The sequence below is a fragment of the Pieris brassicae genome, chromosome 4 (genome assembly GCF_905147105.1).
Source record: "Pieris brassicae chromosome 4, ilPieBrab1.1, whole genome shotgun sequence".
NCBI classification, from domain to species: domain Eukaryota; kingdom Metazoa; phylum Arthropoda; class Insecta; order Lepidoptera; family Pieridae; genus Pieris; species Pieris brassicae.
Genome location: NC_059668.1, coordinates 18,646,868 through 18,669,826, shown reverse-complemented (window position 1 = coordinate 18,669,826; position 22,959 = coordinate 18,646,868). Strand labels below are relative to the sequence as shown.

The 22,959-nt window shown below is 34.4% G+C and overlaps 1 protein-coding gene across 5 annotated transcripts in view; it reads left to right on the top strand.

Annotated features, from left to right (window-relative positions):
• The window catches only part of LOC123708110 (serine/threonine-protein kinase 26), a 70,700-nt gene that overhangs the window by 8,183 nt on the left and 39,558 nt on the right, over positions 1–22,959 (top strand). For 2 of the 5 annotated variants that reach the window (XM_045658618.1, XM_045658621.1), the window contains exons 1-2: positions 5,305–5,937; positions 11,345–11,569. In XM_045658618.1, the coding sequence (XP_045514574.1) occupies positions 5,650–5,937; positions 11,345–11,569 (513 nt within the window). In that variant the 5' untranslated portion in view covers positions 5,305–5,649. Of the gene's footprint in view, positions 1–5,304; positions 5,938–11,344; positions 11,570–22,959 lie in introns of those variants that run through there. The other 3 variants (XM_045658620.1, XM_045658623.1, XM_045658622.1) reach the window with 3 other exon arrangements.

Sequence of the window (22,959 nt, the reverse complement as noted above, 5' to 3'; positions counted from 1 at the left end):
AGCGAGCCTATATTAAGATGTTTTAGTCCTTACGCAATAGTTCTACTGTAAGTTCTAGATTGAATATTATAAATATCGTCTAATGAGCTATATATACCGCAAGGTACTATTTTGAATATGGAACTCGTAAAATACGTTTGGGATTTTAACACATTTTTAAGATTAATATATCATTGAATTTACACCTTTATTATTTATTATTGCTACACTAGTAAAATAGTCACGCGTTTTATCAAGATAGAGAGCTGTCTTAGTAAATACCTATTCTAAAAATATTTAGGATGAAAAGCTTATATCTGAAGAATATGTAAAGATATTTCTGCCTACACATCTTATATAAATATTTCATCAAACAAAAAATATTGATAAAATATCCTTTCATAATATCTTTGTGCTACCAATTCTCTTTGCAAAGAAATACCATTTCTATAGATATTGTATCTATATTTTATAAATATACAACAGTATATCATATTTTATTACTTTACATACCTTATCTTTATATTAATTTTGATAGCCACCACGATATATGATTTTAGCTTGATATCGCTACTGATATTGAAATGGAATGATTTCCGCTATATATAATATATACATTTGTATCAATATTTAGAGTAGGGCTTTATCTTTTGTGAATTAACCGACAATTGTCTTACTAGTTTCCGGCTGTGTCTCCCTATAAAATTAGTTTCATAGTTTTGTAATTCCCGGTGTTTTGGATTAGTATATAAATATTCACACACAAAACAAAAGTTGTTAAAAGTAGTATTTAAGTTTTACTATGCATTTTATGTTACAATGCTTATTGAATGGAATTTTTTTATATGATGATATGGGAGGACCAAGGAGCTTATGGACCCTTAAAAGGCAGTTACCGCAGCCCATGGACATCCATGTTAGTAGTGTAAGTTGTCGGCTTTTAAGTAATGGTACCTATGCTTTATTTGTTTGGAAGTCGTATCTTCACGCCAGTGGTAGCCGTTTCGCAAAATTCAAAGCCTAGAGAAGGAGTTTGTAAAAGACTTTCAGCCATCGAGTTAGTGTGTCAAAAATTTATAATCAATTTTAATTCAATAACTGTCACCATTGTATGTTGTTTACCATATTATACGTGTCCCCTCCTGAAAGGATTGATGGCCCGTTCACTATTGTTGCAATTTACGTCGATTTTGATTCATCGAAATGGATTGTTTGGGTACCGAAAAATGCATACAAAATTTAACAAAAATGCTCAGAAGTTTCAATTGATCATAACTCAAATATCAGGGTCAAATATTTAACCTCATTTTTGAAAATAATTGCTACATTAATATGCAGTAATTATGGCATCTTGGTGCAAAGTTCAACTATAAACTGTAGAATACAACTTCATACAATCGTCTCAGTTTGTTCAAAACAGAAACTCAGTTTCAAATGATGCTCGATCGATTGTCTTTCTTCGTGGCACAAGGTGGAAATAGCTGTTTTCGGACCATTGCCGCTGCACTCACTGCACACGGGCCAGTTACGTTGAATAATCGAGTGCTCTTAAATAAGACGCCGTTGGAATGGAAACATTTTATTGGTATTCTATTCTTGAGGATCTGATTTTATCTTTCAATGTTCCCACGTATGTACGGAGGGAAACCTGTGGTACTCTCAATGGCTATAAAGTAAAGGTTTACTCTATGCATTTAGGTTATTATATTTTACATAAAACAAAAAGCTTTTAAACTTTAGAAGCGATTTAAAAACTGAGGAATTTTGGACTCGTAACTTAAAATATTCTTAAGCAATGTTAAAAGGTTACGCAGAAAGCCTTGTAATTAAATCACCAGAATAATAATTTTAGCTTAAATTGTTTAAATCTTCAAACCTTGGAAGGGTTGATTATCATTTATAAAGTACCTTTTAAAGTATTAAAAGGGAAACCGGTTAAAGTTATGAGGTTTTGATTGAATTTGCTGAAGCCATTTCGATAAGTGGATAACTTCTCACTTATTATTATTAGGTATTTCAATTCTTTTGTTTTTAGTATTTATATCAATAAATCAATTAATATTGGTTCCCGTACCCGTTCCTGTGATATGGGTATGTTATTAAATACCCATAGTCAATAATTAATTAATTTGTTAATTTCATCAACATCACCGTGATGGCTGGAAGTCTTCCGCAGTCCGCTTCACTAGACACTTTCTTTTGCGAACTAGCGGACTGTGGTATTGCCTCTCCGTGGGGGTCTTCCCTGAGAGAGACTACCTCCAACTATTCAAAGTGAAAGTGTACTCCTCCCTTAATAATACCACTTACCCACCCACTAAAAATGGGTGTCCATGAGCTGAGATGACTGCCTTTTTGGCAGTCCCGTAGGCTCGTTTTCCCCCCTATTATATTAAAAAAACACTAAGGGAGCGTTCAAGTATTACGTAACGAAATTTGAGGGGGGGGGGGTCCTCTTGTAAAACGTTACGATATTATTTTCGACTTTCCAGTACTTTACACCACATAATGGTAAGTTTTAGGTATAAAGAGTCACTGGGGTTTGTCACAAAACGTTTTACTATTGGATACAGAAACGTTACGGCGTGTTTCGCGTGGGGGGGGGGGGGGAAGAATCTCCAAAAATTGCGTGACGTAATACTTGAACGCTCCCTAACTTCGTCGCAATAAATGTACCTACATACAGTAAACACTGGAGGAACTCAAGCAGGGTTGCTAGTTAAAATTATGTATATAGCAATATCCACCACACCGGTCGGATATTGCGCTCTCATAGTGTCGTACTCGCCTAATGCGTTTCCTATGTGAGGCAAATGGTATGTTTTTTGTCGTTAGGTAGTCAGGTGCAAAGTATCTCGTAGTAGCTACTTTGATTTTCCCTCTTAATCGTAACTTAACAGGTATCAGCAGCTTCCTCGATAAATGGACTAACATATAAAAAGTATTTTTTTTCCTTTTAAATAAGAGCAACGGATATAAATGACTAGGAAATACGTAGTGAACGGAACAATGCAGTCGGTCATTTTAATACTAACCAGCTCTAGTTAATCGAACTCAATTCTCGAGCGATCAAAGGCACGTATGCGGTGAATCGGAACTGTTTCGATATATTTTCTAACGTTTTCCCGTCCAATAACAATGTTATTTAATGGTAAATGAAACTGCACAGCCATTGCCACGTACATTGAATACTTTACGTGCACATAAATTTCGGACCTACAGTGTTAGGCGATTTATGTTCTACAGCGGACACAGATATATCTCGTAGGTATTTCGTCTATTTGCTATTGAGGAATGTTTAGAGACTGATAAGTAATTTAACAACTACAAGATGAAGTTTTAATTTAAATAGATTAACACCTACTGGTCCCGACTGATTTATCAACCGTTGTAATTTTATTATGGATGAAGGAAAGAAAGAAGGAAAGAACCAGCGATGAAACTGTTGCGTGGATAATCCGTTATTTTTAACAGCCCACGGCAGAGCTAGTTTGCGGTCATAGCTGAATAATTAGTTATAACATATGTTATATATCGAATAACCTGATTTTAGACTTACATTTTGCCACACCTTTTAAAGTAGGTAGATTTTTTCACAGCCTTGTGTACATTATTCAATTATCTGCTATAGATAGAACGTGGAATGTCATGAATCATGATAACATTATCATGTTTTGAAGTGAAGATCAATGGGTAGTTGAGAAATTTCATTTAAGTAGACTTTTCGTAATACGTACAATTGCATAGGTTTCGTGTCATTTGAAAACTGTTTATTCCACGTTTTTATTAAGGTGCATTTTTCAATAAATAGCATATAAAATATACGTGCTGTTATCGTCTTTTGAATTTATTGTTAAATGATTTCTTGCTGATCGTTGCCAGTTCTAGTCACGCGTAGTCGTCGTCTATCGGACGGCTTAAGAAGCCTATAATAATACCTTGTTTTGTATTGTTTGTATTGTGTGTGTTTTGTAAATGCCATGTGATCGTCTAATCAATGCGAAGATTGCTCTCAGCATCTCGAAGCGACGATCAGAATGCGGAATGAAAGCAAGAGCGTTTGTTCCAAATTCCCGAACGTATCTTTACATATATGCACACCTGTTGCACCTCTCTTGTCTCGGTATTTAATTTGCTCAAGTTTATTTCAGTTCTATTGACAACAAGACGTTCATTTTGTGTTCCCAAAAAGGTTGTAACGGTATTAAGGCCCAAATAAACAATTTAGGTCACGTGTCGTACGGTTATGGTGATGTGAATCGCTGCCGTAAAAGTATGGAATGTCAGCAAACCGTCGGTATTCCAAGCACGAGTGTGAGGCCGGTGACTCCTCAGTACAGACCTTGCCACTGCCACGAAATGTTGTTAATGGAATACTAATCCTATGTACATACTATGTCTTGAGCCAAACATTTACAACAGGTCAACGAAAGTTTTGTAATGCTTTTGTCTTGCTGACTTTCGCGCTCGTTAACGGGAACGTCTAATACCAATTTGTCATTGTTCCTACATTTAGTTCTTTGTTCTGAGAACAACGTATCTAAATACGCGTTTCGTGTACCATTATTTTAACATGAGGCCATCTATTGTTTTATGTTTAATCTACAGACAGCTATGATTGTATTGCAAATTGTGCCTATTAACTTTCCCTTTCACGTGGCACTCTCCTGTTTATCTAAGTTACAGTTTAAGATAATCGAAGATAAAAAAGAACGTGTTATGTTAGAGGCTGAATAGTAATGACTGTGATTCTATTCCGCCCACGACGCAAGGCTAATGTGAATGGAATCGTCGTTTTGGTAAGCAGTATAACGTAGAGATTCAGTTGCGCCGCCGCCGCAAGCAGCTGGTGCTGCACGGTCTGTTGGCGCCGCCTCCCGCCACCCGCGCAACCGTTGCGCCCGCGCGCTCCCTTGCGAAAAATTATAACGCAATTGCCAGGACGGACGATGTGGAACGTTTTACGAGCAATGCCAGCACGCAACCAGTCTACACTCAAATGCGTTCTAACTCACACGCTATCCATCACTATGGATTACTCGTGTCGGGCCTGATTTCTCCTCTGCTGTTTGTCGAACTGTGAAGTGGCTGTCGATCAAGTTACCATTGGATTACGAAATTCATTGAGTTTAACTCAAGGAAGCCCTTACAGTGGCAGTGTTTGAAAGTGTTAATAAAATGTATAGTTTTGAGATTTCCATAATCGTTCTCCTACCCATATTAGAATACCGATTCTAATTGAGTATCTATGAGTATATATGAGTATCTCTTGGATTGTTTTTGGTGACCGCGTTTTTTTTAATAATACGTTTTAAATGACTTGAGCATTAGTGCCCTTATTTGTCGAAACAATTGTCGATCAAAGACAAATTAATTCTAAACGCGTCTTGGCAATGTCCGGTGGTGCCTTGCTTTCGAAGTGTTCACTGCTTCAAGCAACCTTAATATTTCAAACCGTGGTATGGTTCACTCGTTTCTTGTCTATTGCGCGATAATCATTTAAATTATAAAATATGTCTCTAATCGGCTAATTAAAATATTATCGCTATAAGGTCGATAACGGGGACCAGTGGTTGTGTAGTGCTAAGTGCTTTCAGTTGGCAATCACGATTGATATGATGAGGTGATTGGTGAATTGAAATTAGTGCATGTGAGTGATAAGTGATTAAAATGTGGGGTGCAGCGGTTTCTACTCCTCCACATTATCATTACGTTCAAGGGCACACCGTCCCTATACAGCAACGTGGTCCAGCGGGTCCTATTTTGTCTGGACCAAATGTTAGACATTTAAGGCCCCAGTCTTCATACTCGCTTCCTCACGGTAGCAATGGACCCGGTCGTTGGAGTTGGTCTGGAAGCAATGCGTCTTCGTTTGATCGAAGGCAGATGAAGGCTGTGCCTCCTCAGCCAGCCAGACCTGCACCGAATCGACCGTCACATAATAGGCATGCCGCGAACGTAAGTGATTATAAAGTTTATAAAGCATTAAACCTTTACCGTCTACTACTTTATACATTAATTCGAATATTTTTAGTTTGATATCGAATGAAATTAAATTCTTTCTATTATAATTCTATAAATGTATAATTCTCTTAAACATAGGAAGGCGAATATTTCCTAGGCGTGTTTAATTTACCGTTTTCATATTACAATTTCCAACTTGATTTCCTCGTCTTTCGCAATGCGTGTCGGATGTCGAATGCGCACGCGTCACCCGACACGAATGCATTTCTAATATTCATCCATGGTATGTCGCTTCGATACTCGGTTAATGTAATTCACTGTGAACTTGCTGTTATTCTGCATACTAATTAGCAGATGTATAATACATTATTAAAACATTAAGTATATTGCGTACTGGTATTAATAAGTACGTACAAGCGAAATTTATATCTAAGCAAATTGCGGGTTGTATTTAAACAAGGTGTTGGTTTTTTAAAAGAAATAATTCCAATAACTAGAATTAAGATAATGACTATTTTCGAATCAATTTTAAGCCATCAATAGACGAGTCAAATAATGTAAACACGTTGTATTGTTTCAAATGTATAATGCTGCATTTTATTCCCTAAGAAATAAGTGTCGAGTAACGTCACAATTTGTTACAATCTTTATTGCAGTAATCTCTGTATTGTAGCAATAAATCACCTATTCGCATGTCCAACGATGAAATAAGGAACTACTTCCCTTTCATTATACAGGATGTTCATATGTTAAATTGACAAGAAACACGAAAATTTATACGATTTCCTTACTAAAATAAAACCTTTTCGAATATCATGTTAAATGATACTGTGATAGCCGTTGATAAATTTGTTAAAGTGAAACGCTTTTTAAGCCTGGAACACCATAATTACTTTTAAGTCTGTGATTTCGTTTAAACTGAGGTCATGTTGTACTAACGAGCTAGAACTGGCGGTTTCAGGTCATATTAATATTGAAGGTGTCCCGTGAGCCAAAGTAAAGCGGAAATCTAGTAATAGGTAATAGCTAACAGATCCCAGCAAATAAATAAAAATAATAACAGAAAAAATTTAAGTGTTTTGATACTACTTTGGAATGGGGTTTAATCAGATATGTTATATGACTTGTCAACATTACATCATAAATGTTATTTCTAGACAAATTTTTTCTACAGGGTACACAAAATACATGGATTAGTTTTTTTTAATTTTCTGGGCTGCCCAAATCACTAGATTTCAGCTTGACATTTATTAATGGGACAATCTGTATATTTCACCTAATTCGTTAGGGTTATTTTCTCTGTAACTCCAAAATCCAAGTTCGTATTATTATACATGATTATAGCAGCGTAGTGCCAGTGTGGTACTTAAATTAGACAAAAATGGTGACATTATAACATAAAAACATTTCGAATTTGAAAATTGGTGGAACAAAGTTTTAATAGCAGTTGATTGGCGGATGTCAATGAAGTTATTCGGTCGTGGACGCCCTTACGCTGCAGGTAATTTATCAAGTCCCGCTCGTAGTTGAGGATCGAGGTGATATTATTTATTTAACTGTCCACAAAATCCACAGAAAAGATAAAATGTGTATTTGGCTAAATAAAACTTAACTCAAAAACTATGTATTTCTTAGAATCAAACAATCTGGTTGTATTATACTATTTCACATCAAAAACAACATAAAAAAATAAACCCTCTAGTTTAAAAAAAATATTTTATGTCCACAGAAGAGATTTATTTTCGGTTGACTATTAATTAAATATTACTATCAATCAAAGTGAGCTCAGCTCCTAATTCATTTATAAAATAAGAGATCATAAAAACAAAAGATTACGAAACTATACTCTAGCGTGTTACAAACGTCATCGCTTTTAATTTGCTTGTAGTAAGTACGCTAGAATATAGGTTCGTCATCGTCGCTGTCAAAGAAGTGATTGAAAAATGTTATTTTAGCCTTTAGGTAATCATAATCAGGTACGTCTCTACCCATTGCGAACGAATTGTTACATGCTTTTTGATGCAACCACCTATATATGGAGCACCTTTGCCATGACCTTACTAACTGTAGTAACATTTATACTGTTGAGATCCTTTAATTTGTGTCTTATAAAGTTTACAATTATTAACAAGAGCTTAGATTTGTTTCGGTACTGCGTTGTTGGGCCGTCAAATAATATGTGTAATTCTCTTAAGTTCGGACTAATTTCTTTAATAAGATTGGTTTAATAAAGTTTATATCTCATGTAAATAAAGTTTATATTCCAATTTAAGGTAGGCACAGATCATCAGTAACTGACCACAGAAAAGTTTGTCCACGTAAGGGTAAACCATCAAAACAAGCGTCATAACACGTGACATTTATACGTTAGCTCATAACGAACCTTGTTTTTGGTAAATGGACGCCAATAACAATCGATATAAATATATTTACGTATATTTCAATAAAACACTTACCGTACTATCGACGTCACAGAAAAGTCTTTCGCAACCATCTTTGACATTAAAGTAAAACATAAACTAACAAGCGAGATTTTTATTTTTATTGACGGAGCTCTTGCATACACCGCATGGACTAAGCTATACTTGAATTGACAGGTTGAAATAAAACCAGTTAATTTTGGGACAACGCACACATTTTTTAAATGTTCTGTTTATGACCCACATAACAGAACCTTGAAACGTGATTAATTATTATTAATACCAGATTTATTAATCGCTGCTTAAAGACAGCGGAATGACGCTTTTAAAGCTTATTAAAATACATATTTACCGGCTGATGTAAGTTATTAATTTACGAGTCTGTGTACGGCTGTCTTATAGTTATAAGCTCCACGGTAGCTAAGGCAGTATTACTCATCTGTATTTCAAAAGCTAATGCGTATTCATGAAGGTTTATGCAATCCAATGTAGGTGGAATAAATCAAATTTATCAAAAAGCCCACGCGTTAAAGTTTAAACACTCATTTGTTTATTATTTGTCGATTGCACAGTTCGATCAGCCCCTGTTAATCTTATTTTGTAGAATTTAATTGACGCTAAGAAGTTGATTAAGCTATTTAAATCACTAAGGGATTTCGATTTGGTATTTGTTTGACTTCACTTGGGTGATTTATATACTATTGATTGGGTACATATTTGTTGTGTACCGCGTCAAATAAAACTGATCTACGGTGCTTATTGCTGTGTTTGCACATCTTACGCTTGAACTGTGTTTTAAATACACGACTCAAAATAATTAAAATCTGAGTAAATTACATATATGTGCTATTGAGAAAATCACAACGTTTTGGCAGATGTAAAAATACAAATTACGAATTTTTAAACCATTCGAAATAGTAGTAATATTAAGAAGATCGCTCAGAGTAACCTTATTTTACTAACTTGATTTAACATTGTGAATTGAATCTACAGCTTTCAACTAGTTTGCAAATGTAATGATAATAAACTTGTTCGTAACTCCTAAGTACGGAATTTTAAATAGTCATTTTGACACAGAACACAGTGTTTAAAGTAAGACCAACCTATTTAGCTGAACAATAATTACTATACTGGTATTTTTTTCTATATTGATTATTGCACCGTCATGTCTTAGTAGCTAACGCCTATGGTGTGTAACACGGAGATCCTTAATTCATTTACCAGCTAATTAACAACTAAACCTTAAATGTGTTGTGCTGTACAGAAGTTGTAGATTGATAGATATATGACTTGTAGATATATGTACGTCTCGTGCAATTTAGATCGCAGAAATTCACACACAAAAAAATTTCGTTTTAAAGCAATCAAATATTCTGTTTAAAGTATAGAATGATTTGATAAGTATTTTATCTACTAGTCATTACATTTAATATTAATCAATATTTAGACCATTTTAAAATCGTATGTATTCAATTTATTATCAATATACTGAATATAAATTATTATTGTTTGTGAAATGTCTCATGACGAAATAGTTATTGGCGATAAATTAATAACAATGATAAATGTAATCAAATAACATTGAACACGTAATGGAATTTCTTATTTAAATACGACGCTAATGTAATAATTAATGTAATATAATTATAAATAAAGCAATTCGGCTAAATATGTAATTAATGTGCTTTTTTTAATGTCGATATCATGGCAAATAGAATTAACGCGTTTTGACATGTGTCAATCGAAAATCGGTGAATGATTGGCCTGCACCATTCCTCGGGGTCAGAATATTTGTAGCTTTTATTTTTGTTGGAGACTTACATCTAGTGAATCGTAAAGTTAATTTGCTTTACCGCATTTAATATATTATATAAAATCCACGTCCGGCGAAATAATTCTCATGTTTGTTAAGCTTTGAAATATCCCGACAAAACTCAATAAAACGTTTTTGTTCGTATGTGTCTCTCCCGTTTTAGGATCCTTCACGAGCAGAATTTTAACAGAGTGATAATGTTATTATTGCCGCCTCTTTTTCACGATGTCTTAGAAAAGGCACGTATTGTGTTTTAAATAAGAATTTCTAACGTATATAAGCAGGATATAATGTTTTGTCTTGCTTATATTTAGTGGTACAAAAAGTTAGCTATTAATATATATTAATAAAAAAATGTTGACTACTGTTTAATGTTGAATATTGGCTACATTCAAACGCAAGTATTTCTACCTTATATCGTATTCAAAGGTATATAGAAATACTTTAACATTCATGATATTTTAATTTTTAAACACGTTTTGACGTCAAATAATGTTTTTATCAAAATGTTGTAATCTGATACATCTTAGTTAGATATAGTTTTAACAAGCACGGCATATTATCTCATTTTCTTATCTTATTTGTGTACTAGATATTCACGAGTTATATGAATGAGTGTGGATCCTGTCATATAAATAACGAACAATTATTTCACTGTATTGTGCATTTGAATACCGTAGAATGCTTATTAAAGGTGTCACGTAGAGAAATGTTGGCCCGTCTTCTAAAGCGAACCTTGACTCTGGCGACGTCAGCTAAATGCCGAGGGGCCTCGAAGCTTTTTCAAAGTAAAGTTTCATATTTCATTCATATTATATGATTACAAGACTTGAAATTGCTTGAGCGTAGTTGAAACTTGGATTATATCAGGACATAGCTGCACTCGATAAAAACACATTGCGATATTTAAGTTAATGATAGGAAATTGCGTCGGTAAATTGTGACTATTATATGATTAGAGTAATCACAGCGTCTATAAAAACTTAATCTAGTTTAAAACATTTCACAATAGACATACTGCTTGGTATCATTTATTTATATCGCCAAATTCCAATAATACATATCAAAACATCTGGAGATTATCTTTCATAAAGATAAAATTGAATAAAATCTTTGCAAATTTTAGTGTTTAGTTTTCGGGATATTCAAAAACTCTCCCTTGTTCCAGAAGGTCGACCCGGAGCTGATCTTCACAAAACAAGAGAAGATCGGCAAAGGTTCCTTCGGCGAGGTGTTCAAAGGGGTCGATAATAGGACGCAACAAGTTGTCGCTATTAAAATAATCGACCTCGAAGAAGCCGAAGATGAGATCGAGGATATACAGCAGGAGATTATGGTGCTGTCCCAGTGTGACAGCCCATATGTCACCAAGTATTATGGATCATACTTAAAGGTAAGTTTTACTATAATCATCGGCATAGCAACGATCACGGATATAAATAATAAAAATGGGTTTGTGTAAGCCAGCGCCATCGCTTCGACTTCCACCATTACATTTCAGATATATATATCCAAAATTAATGATTGTTTAATAATTCAGTAGGCTGACTCCCTTTCATACTAATTCCGTGGCTACGATCGCTTGTACGACAGCAAAACTCTTAAATTGCACACAAATAAGCCAGAAAATAATATCAAAGATACCAATATTATACTTTAAGTAGCTCTATTTATCAGTTCCGCTCGATGTGCGCATCAATCATTGTCTCAGGGTCTGTTTATCTCCAACTTTTTCGGCAGGATCACACGTAATGGGTGCCATTATGTTGTGTGATTGACATATTTCGGGCTCTTTTAGTTTCTGTCGAAAAAGGGTGATCGAAAAATCGGTCAATGCTTGGGTGTATTTTATAACATAGTCTGTGCTATGTAATATTGTGTTGATAATCGAATGTAAAATGTTTAGCAATTGCTACTTACTACTCATTCAGTAGGCTGTACACCTACACTCTAAGTACATTACACTTCCACGCAGCACACAGCAAATTCATAATATTATACACAAAAGGCCAGAAAATACTATGAAAGATAACATATTTGTGATGATTGATGAAGAAGAAAAAATCAGTCAATCGCTAGGTATAATCTATGAAATGTAATATTTCGTTGTTAATCGAATGTATATCTTTAGCAAGTGCTACTTTTAATGAAAGCTTGCAAAGTATTCTTGATATCTAAATTTATGAGTCATCATCAAATTTCGTAATAGTTTGCTTTAGCATGGCTTCGCTGGCTTACGTTGTATATACGATTGTGAATTGCGTTTGCGTGATCTATGGTGCAGTAACAGTCACGAACTCTTTGAGGTCAGAACACGACGTCAACATTAAACCAGTTCGTTATATTTACATAATTCTCAATGCATTTAATGAGACCCTAAGTTTTGAATTTAAATAAAGAATGTACAATTTATACCTGCTACCATAACTTGATCTAAGTCTACTACGCGGAGAACGTTCTTGGGTCTCTAAATTGTCGTCTCAGCCCACGTCAATGCAGCTATTGGTCGTTCATTGAGCTATTCCCATGTGGAATCCCACGATCTGTTTGGGTGTCTCATGCTCAGCGAAATCTGTACATTTGCGCAAAATAAGATAAACGCGACGAAATACTAATAAGTGACTCATTGCCAAGCTTACCTGATGGGAGAGTCATGTGGGTGTTGTCAATGGCGTATTAAACAATAGACTGTTGATTGTTTCATAAACATGACTATTCATAGAACATAAATTCGGCGTAATATTTACGTTCCACGTTTGGCGATGTCCCGTTATATTTCTATACCGCTTTGTTGGGTTTATTGATTGTAGTGGCTTGTGGTCGGCGTTTTATGTTATTGTGGGATAGTGGTTACAATCGCTCGATAGGTTTTCATATGTTAATCCCTCTAAGCACAGAATACGTGGCACTCAGCCAGAAATTGACGATGCTTTAGTTTTGTGAAATACATTTTCAGTTTTATCGGCTTGTTAATGTTAAAGACATATTTTCATTGCGTGAGGAACTAGGTTTAATTCTAAAAAGTATGTTTTACGCCTGCTGATGTTTAACATTTATTAAAAATAAACCGATAATCATCATTGCAAACACATTATGGGTTTCAGCTAATTTATAATGAAGACCTACTCAGTAGAAAGGTTTTGATGCATTTCTCGCTTTGTTGATCGAGTCGGGTGTGCTATTGCAATCTTGACACACTTTCGAAAGCTGTTGTTATGCGTGCCTTGCAAAATACGATGCAATGCAAACGAGTCGGCACTCGAATTCGCAATACGTCATTTTATAGGCACTCGCAGTGTTGCGATACTTTATAACGCATTAGTTGGAACCTTCCGAATAAGTTTACATCATCATCAGTAATACTAATCTCGTTTCTTATTTCATCAAATAATGGTTACGACGAATGATTCGTTCAATATTAATGTTTATTAAATCTGTATAAATAAAAAATAATCGCAAAATCTGCCTTGAACTTTGAGAAAAGAATTTAAAATTAAAATTTACATTTTTATTCCGGAAATGCGAGCAGTTTCTATGGCATAGCATAGCAAAATGTTACATTTACTAAAATGGCAGGCTAAGTAAAAAAATCGCAATTATGGTGAGTCGAAGTTCTCGGGGGCAACTAGTATGTAAAAGAGTCAGGAATTGGTCACTGTGTGCTTTGCGAGTAAATAAGTACCTTTTTGCCTCTGTGAGTAAGTGTTTTGTGCAGATGGAGACGTGGAGATCTAGGATCTACCCAGAGCAACAACATTATTTCGTAACACATATCTGAGGCTGATCTAATACTTACTATGACAGTCATACAAACGTGTACCTCATTCTTTTGATTATATATTGGGTTGTATATTTGACTATTTCATTTAAATTTTTGTGCACATAAATGCTTGTTTGTCCTGTAGAAGATGTATATTAATTAGTTATTACAATTAAGAGCATTGACATTAGTATGCGAATATTAAAATTTTCACTCGAACACACATTTCGCTCGACGCTGATAAAATTACAAAACTCATCAATGCTAATTTATGTAAACTGACTGTTCAATATATTTGACAATTGCCTGAAATAATGTGGATTTTTTTAAAGTCCTCAGTGGATAAAATGTTTTTTATATATATTATTATTAAAAAAATATTTTAACTTTGCGACGTTGTCTCAGCGTCGATGAATTTAAAGTACCGTCAATTGAAACGTACTAGCCCATGTATCCAGCATATATGTATATAAATAATAATGTATCGCAAAATATGTTGCTAAGCACAAAACTCGACGGCTGGACCAATTAGAGTCTTTTTTTATTATTTATTCCTTGAACGATGAGGAAAGTTTATTTGAGAGGAAAACTACAAAACAAAATGAAAAATGTAGTTTTATTAACTACTTACGATTTTATTGCGAAAATTCTGTAGGGTAGCAAAATGTTTCATATGTCGGTATGTAGCGACTAAAAGCAAGAGCTGCTATTATAATTAAAGAATTATTAAACGTATTTTCAATTCTTTATTATTGCTATTAAATTTCGTATTAGGTACAATATATCGTAAAGCTATCGATTTTAAAGTGTCATGTGTTCGGTTACAATAAACAGTTTAGTACAAAGATTTATAACGCATTATTGTGACACAGTTTAATGACGTATGAGGGAGGGTGGCTCAATTAGTGAAATGAACTTGAGACACGTGACAAACATGTTTATGGCTCTTGTTACGCCCAGATCCTTTTAGTATCGAGTGCTTTGTCTTATAACCTTGTTAAAACTATAGTCTAATGTATACTGCGAATAGCGTAGTACATATTAGTTTTAGTATTTGTGGTTAGTTTCGAATTTCGAATTCTCCTATTACACTGTACAGCACGCCTAGTTATTAAATTTTATTTATTGTAACTAATTAAGTGCAATCGTCAGGAAAGGGCATATCTTGTCTTATGTACATTTATATACATATATTTTTTATACAGTACCTATGTTGATATAATATAGCAGTTTATAAATATTATGAATCACAGAGCCTAAGCAGCAGAGATCAGGGTTGAAAAAATGTTTTTAATTTTATAAAACAAACTGTTTAAATGGTTCAAACATTTTGTTCTCTTTAGGATTATGGCATTATTCCATCTTTACAATTTCACAGTATTAACAATAACGATAAATGGTTGAATATTTATTATAAATAATGTTGTTCTATATGCACCTTATTATTATGTCCCTGTATGTTCTTAGTAATGTTGATTTTGAAATTTTGTGTCTCATATGTCATATATTCACTTTCCAACCACTAAGATTTATAAAATTCAGAACTACTAAGGAGTTTAAACATAAATCATTTCATTAAAACCGAATAAATAAAACCTTCTTAATGAATAGATTCTAGATGTATAGGTGAAAATCGCAAACAAATTCGTGCCATTGTTTTTGAGGTTATCGAGAACACATAGACATATATGCAGCGGAGGACTTGCTTTTATATATTACTCGTTGATCTGCGACCACTTCGTTGTGCTACCATACCATAATATAAAATTTACCACTTTTTCACTAGAATTCTAGAATTTATCTTTTATTTTTTTCTCCGAGTTATTTTGCGAATTTTACTTCCACGAAATGAAAGGCTTCGATAATAAAAGTAATTTTCCTCTGACAGTCACAATTAACGTGACTCAATTAGTACAAGAGTTTCCAAATCGGTTCGGCTTCACAAACTTTACCTCTTTATAATATTTATGAGGAATTTGGGTGCGACGCAGTCAGTAGGTAGTATGCTTATAAATATAATATTCTACTTTTACGACTAACATCAGGAGATACAGACCTTGAATGCTAAGCTCACTGGTGATTTACGTCATTGCTGTGTAAATGATAAATAACTATTAATATGATGTAAACGCGATGCGGACATTGTGGTTTTATGTATGACAACCAAACCTCTATGTAAATACATTTAGATACATTAAAAAAAAATATGGCGCTACAACCCTAATTGGGTCTGGGCCTCAGACTTCTGAATCTGTATCATGATTATTGGTGAATTTTATAGCCAAGTAGGTGATCAGCCTCCTGTGACTGAGACACGCCGTTTGCTTCTGGGTCTAAGGCAATCCGTTTCCTCACGATGTTTTCCTACACCGTTCTAGCAAATGTTAAATGCGCACATAGAAAGAAAGTCGAATAGTACAGCCAGGGATAGAACCTACGACCTCAGGAATGAGGGTTGCGCGCTGAAGCCACTAGGTCAACACTACTTTTGATACATTCATATAATTCCTAACTAAACAGTTGGACGATTTTTTTGAAGTATTGAAAATGATATAAAGTTCTAGATTAATAAAGCAGGAAGTCTGTATAATTCTGGAAATTGTTGCATGGGGTGTATTAAAGCGGATGTTAAATGCGAGGTGAAGGACGCTGACTCACCGGCCATTCGACCTTAAGGCAAAATGTCGACGCACCGCTTCACGCTAAACGCAGAGCTTAGAACGGGTTCTAGAGAACATCGTTATTTTTAAGTCTTTTACGGTCCGTTGTTATGTTACTTGAATTCTATTATTGGTAGAAAATATGGTTATGGTATTGGATGAAAAACATTCAGGTTGTGAAGTCCGGATGTTCTACATTTGAATACGGAAACTATTTCAATTTCAAAAATAGAATACTGGTAAACAATTACACAAATCGCCTTAGTAGTTTTCAAATTTACGTTCGGATTTCTTGAAAGTTGCAAAACAACAAGCACAGTAAATCTTGCAAGTTACTTGGAGTGCAAGATGTGTTAAGGTATTCGATAATACATGGTATTGTTGGATTGTTTAGTTTGCCTTTACTTTAAAAAACTATATACAATTTTTTTTTATTTAAAGTGGTTGTGTATATTCCTGAATTTTAGGGAGGACTATGCGCCTGCCTGAAAGGCTGGCAACGCATCCACTAAATTTAGTGGGTGTCCATGCGATGAGTGCCATTTTTGACGTACCGTAGGCTCGTTTGACCCCTGTCCTAAAAAAAATCTTAATGGACTTGTAATAGAATCTTTCTTAAGCTACTTCAAAACTCCTTAGGTCATAATTTGGAGGTGATGTGTATTTCTTTTGCCTGTTTTGTATATCATCAAATATATCCGAATTTATTACTAACAAAGTTATATTACTAACATATTTCGGAGAGTTCATTCAGATGAAGTTAATTAACAAAGAGCCTCCCTGACCTATTCACGAATTTACAAACGGTCATGGTTTGTCAATGGCGGTCAACCCTGACACGATATGAAACATATAATAAAGACTAATTTTGTTCATACTGGACTTAGGGGTCGACGAGGGTTTCGTAGGTTCAGGACTCAAGAGTTAAGGATAGTTCGCCCTTGACTTGACTGCAATGCGGTGTTAGAATATGCTACCTTAGGCTGTAAGCGTTGAATTCCTATAGATTTGTTGAGATGTTTTCATTATGATACCAACAATTCCTGCGTCTGTAGATATTATTTTTTTTATTTACAAGCGGACCTAACAGATGAATCAGCACGACAGAAAGCATACACAAAAATTTTATCCACATCGGCCAGGCACATTTTTTATAGAGATTTCATATTGCTGTCTTCTATAAAGCAATTGCACATCAATTTGATATATTGTCAATTGTTTCCGCAGCGTATGCGATGATACGCGGAAGTTTTCAATATTTTTTGAGAATATTTTATATCCTATGCTCATAAGGGATAATGTAGGATCCCTTCTAGGAAGAATTTTTCGAATCTTTTCAATCTTTGCAAACAATTAATACTTCCTTTGATATATTAGTGTAGTAGTCAAATAAACAAGTCAAACAAAAGGTGTACCAAGAGTTAAATTAATCAAATAAAATATATTTTTGATCAACTTTCGTAATGAGTCTTCTTTATGATATGTTTTAGTAATTAAACCAAATTCTGAGTAAATTATATTTGGCTTAAAACTGGAGTATTACAGTATTGCGGCTTACGAAACGAGGCCAAGTGATCGAGCAGACGTTTTAATATTTAAGATATAATACGTATATGTTTGTTACGAATTTCTATAATTTGTGTAAAGAAAAATTTGTAGCGCCTTTTTCTAGTACAAAATACTATTTGATTTGTTTCATTTAAAGGCCTACTAAGAACCACTTTAGCTATTATGCAGGCAAAATATTATATTATCCGACAAAATACTACCTGGAAAATATTGTTAGTGATAATGCCACGGATTTTTAAGAAATTCAAAAGATATCCATTTAAATATGAATGTATATATATATAATGAAGTAATTAATACAAATAATATATAAATATATATTATTATATAAATTAATAAATTTTATGTACATTCAAACATGCCATTAGTACATTCCATGTTCCTATATGTGCGTGCGTTCATCAAATAAACTCAGTGTTTAGACATTTTATATTTTTTATAGAACCGAGGCAAACGGGCAGAAGGTTCATCTGATGTTAAGTAATACCGCCGACCATAAACACAGTCTTTGGCAGAGGGCTCGCGAGTGCGTTGACGGCATTTAAAAGCCTACTATGTATTTATTATTATAACTTAGTTATACAATACAATTACTAAAATTTCAAATAGTACTGTGGTTTTCCCTCCGTACTGCTTAAAAAACTGTTTTTGGGTTTCTTAATGAGTTTTAATTAAAATATTATCTTACTAATAGTCACGAGGTGCCAGACAGTCTTTTAAACGGAACATTAATTTGTTGTATCAACACTCTAAAGGCGCTGTAAACATGAAAATTGATATTAAAATATAATAAAAATCTCCATAAATCTTGATGTCAAACGATATAAAATTTTACAAGGCGAGCAGCAAATTTAACACGACGTTTTGAAGATAAATTTTAAGATGGATTATGCAAAACATTGTCACCGTTTGATGTGTAAGTATAAAATTTCTATTAAAAATCTGACTTAGAAAATGTTTTTACAACCAATAGTTTTACAAAATATTTTTTTCCGTTAATGAGGCGGATAGAGTTGACTTTGCATCTGTACTCAAAGTCAGATAATTAGAAAGTTGCTTCATTCAGAGTTGAAGGAATCGTTTAGTAAAGGCGATAAGTGGACCAGAAGTCAAAAATGTAAAGATTTTTTAAAGATCAGCGATTTCGTAGCTAATTTGCCAAACCTACGTTGGTACCATCACGCAACGCGCCTTAATTACGTATGACTTATAGGAAAGTTAAAATATTCTATAAGAAAAACATGATAGAGATTAACCGTGGTACATTGATGTTGTTTATAGCCCGACCTATGACATACGACATTACAGGCGTTTACGGTACATTAACGGCACTTATGAGATGTAATTCATCCGTTACTATTTGTACGATAAATCCTTGAGATACTTCCGTGTATTGTGTTGACTATAGCATTAAGAAAATTTAATGAGAATGGTAATTACTTTAGTAATTTATTACATGTATATTTATAAATATGAAAGTGACGAATATAGACAAATCCAGTGGCGCTCCAACCCCTGGATCTTGACTTCAGACCTTTGTAATTGTTTCCTTGATCTTTTCTCCGTATATGTTACTTAAGTTTATTAGCATTCTTTGCTAGAATAAAGAGAGAAACAATTTATAAGAGTTTCTAAGTAGACATCATTTGTTTTTACACAATTTTTATTAAAAATATAATCGTGTTTAACTTTTTAAATAAATGTTTGTTTAACGCGGCGTCAAGTTTAAAACAATCCATAAGTATGCTCTCCACTCGAGGATCCGGTGATAACGTTTATTTTAGGAGTTGTATTGTGCAGAAAGAAAGGCGCTCGCCATTATACTTCACAAAGTATTATAAAAAGTTTTTCTTTGGTATTACCGAAGCGACACTCGACATACGACAAAATCGCTTCCGTCCTTTCAATACAGCTGTGGAGGCATTTATGCGTTGACGAAAATGCATTTCGACAAATAAAAACCTGAACATTTGATTTACACTGCAAAAATTGAGGTATTGAATCATAGTCAAATCTGTACCTTTATAGTTTTAGATAGGGTATACCGCGTCGTTTGTACGGCCTATAATTTTGAGACAGTATTCTATGACTATCAACGCGCTATGTTACGCTATATAGCAAATATTTTTCACAATACCCCTGAGGAGCGGTCACGAATTGAAACAACAGTGTAATATTCCACGCGTCGATTCATGTCATGCCCGGATAATCTCATTAGAAGGAGTAGAGAGGCTTCCTTAATAACTTAAACGCTGTGGCCTCTAATACCTTATCACGAGTCAATAATGCTATTGGCGGTTCAATGCAATTCTACCTCGTACTGTCTTCATCTCAATTGATGTAAGTCTAATTTGTTTACGTTAAAATCATTGGGACGAACCAGAAGTTATTACTATAGAAGTGTCCTTAAATTGTTGCACAGATTAGATTTTTTTATAAATAAAGTATGAGTAACCCAAGTGAAAAAAAACAACAATAAGCACGAAAATTTAAACAGCAGTTAATAGTACACGTACACATAAGTCTTGACAAAAGTGTAATTATAAAGCACTTAACAACAGCGTAAAATATACCTAATAATTAAAACGTACTTCGTGTATTGAGCGAATCAGGTCATTGGTTAAATTTTAATGTTTGTAACCTGGTTATAAACGGAGAGTGCATGCCTGCAGTCGGGGGTTATGCTATTAAGGAAAATTAACGTTAACTCGATAACGAGCGCTTTCGTCCGATCGGATTTAACCCGTAAACTCGTTTTATGGTACCTGTTTTCCATCGAATATTCAATCAATTGGTGCTAAGATCAATGATGAGTTAATTTTCTTTTAACGCCATCAGGTAATAGTATTTTCAGTTTATTCCATGGAAGAGATATGTGTGCTGAAAACGGATGTGTAGCCGGCGTACATTCATCGCTTTTTGTTAGCCATTCAATCTGGACTGAATCTGCTTTCGTTTGGATTCAATTATAATCATTGCACTGCCTGTTTCGTCGCATTTGACATCCGATAAATTATTTCAACGGTAGTCGCTCTCTGATTTATAACCGAATGAAGATGTTACCAAATTGTTAATTGGTATTATTCAATTCGTGTTAATTAATGCGGATGAAGTTTGCCGATTACATTTTGTGTATTTTTAACCTAAATGTTTGTTTCGTAATAAGTGGGCCGGGTCGTTATCCTTCTGCGACCTTGCAGCCGCTATAAATTTAGTAAATTGACCGTTGCGCAGGAGGTGCGCATGCGTCACTGGGGCCGATGCTCCCAATACAACATAAATGCTCACTGTCTCCACGGAAAGAAAATAAACCTATTTATCAAAGATGTGTTTAGGATATAGTATCTAGTACATATATATCTAATGTTAAAGGCTACTGAAATTTGTTAATTTAAATAGCAAACATGAGAGAACCACTGGGGATGCCAATGTTACCGATTAGCGACGGAACCGGATTGGTGCGCTCGTTATACCTGGTCTAAGATGTAATCCCACCTGTTGTAGACTAGTTTTTACAGCTACAACTGTAATGTTGATATGTGGGCATTACCTCACGACCACAACCGGTCCGGTCTATTATTTATAGGATTAAAAACACTATCGCTCTTTTATAGTTTGCAACGCCTGTTTTGTCTTCCCGCGATTTGACGGCTTTAAAATACACCAGTAGGTAATAGACACAACGATTATTTGAATAACGTTCTGTTGTTGGATTGTAAAATCGAATGTAAATGTTGCTGTAAAGCAGCAAATATTTGTATTAAGATGGTGCAAATATTTGATGGTGTATCTTTTAACATTTTAATGAACTGATAATGACTCTGGATGAGGTAAAAAAAACTTTCCAGAACAATGAATTACTCTATTAAAACATATTTGCAAACTATTGTTAACATATATGTCCATACTTATTGGTTTTTTTTGTTACAAATAGAGCAATTCATTAAAAACCAGTGGGTAGCGTTTCAACCGTTAGTATCCTTAGATTTCTGTATGATTTTCTTGACATTCGATTGACATTTGTTTTTTTGTGCCTGACACACACTGTTGAAATTTTTTACTTCAGTCTATTGGTGCACTGTTGGTTTGAACCTACGACCTCAGGAATATGAGTCGCAGACTCAAGCCACTAGGCAAACACCGCTCTTTATACTTTATCTATTGAAGATAAAATCGATAACAACGCCTGTCATTTTCCTTTTATATGACTGTCATGGCAGGTGATTGAAAGGCTTCGGCACTCATACATCGCATAAAAGGTTGGATAGGTTTTGGGCTCAGCTGACTGTTCGCACGGAAAATTGAAAATGTTGCTTTTGTTATCGGACCTTATTCCTTTTACTCATACTTGATTACACTCGCCACGTGCTGCCGATGTGAAGAATTATGATCGGGATTTCCTACTTTTTTGTTGGGGGCGTTGAAGCGAAAAAACTCGCGGACACAAGTGATTCACCGGTTTATCCGGTGTCTGAGTTTCAGTTTAAGATAAAAGAATTCGAAAACCGACTGCATAATTATTATCTAGGTCGGTACGAAACGATGTTAATGCGGGACAGAAAGCAATTAGGCCAAGTCAATAAAACATCGCTATTACCGAACAGGGGTCGTTTCTCTGCGACTGCTGCACTGATGATGAAAATCGGCAGTTATTTTTATGTCTTTGATATTAACGATCACAGGAGTCTTGTATGGCGATGAGAACTTTCGAATTAATTGCAACTCGTTACATTTTGATTAGCATAATAGTAAATTCTTTGTGTGTCTTATATTGATTTATTCGGCTTTATAATT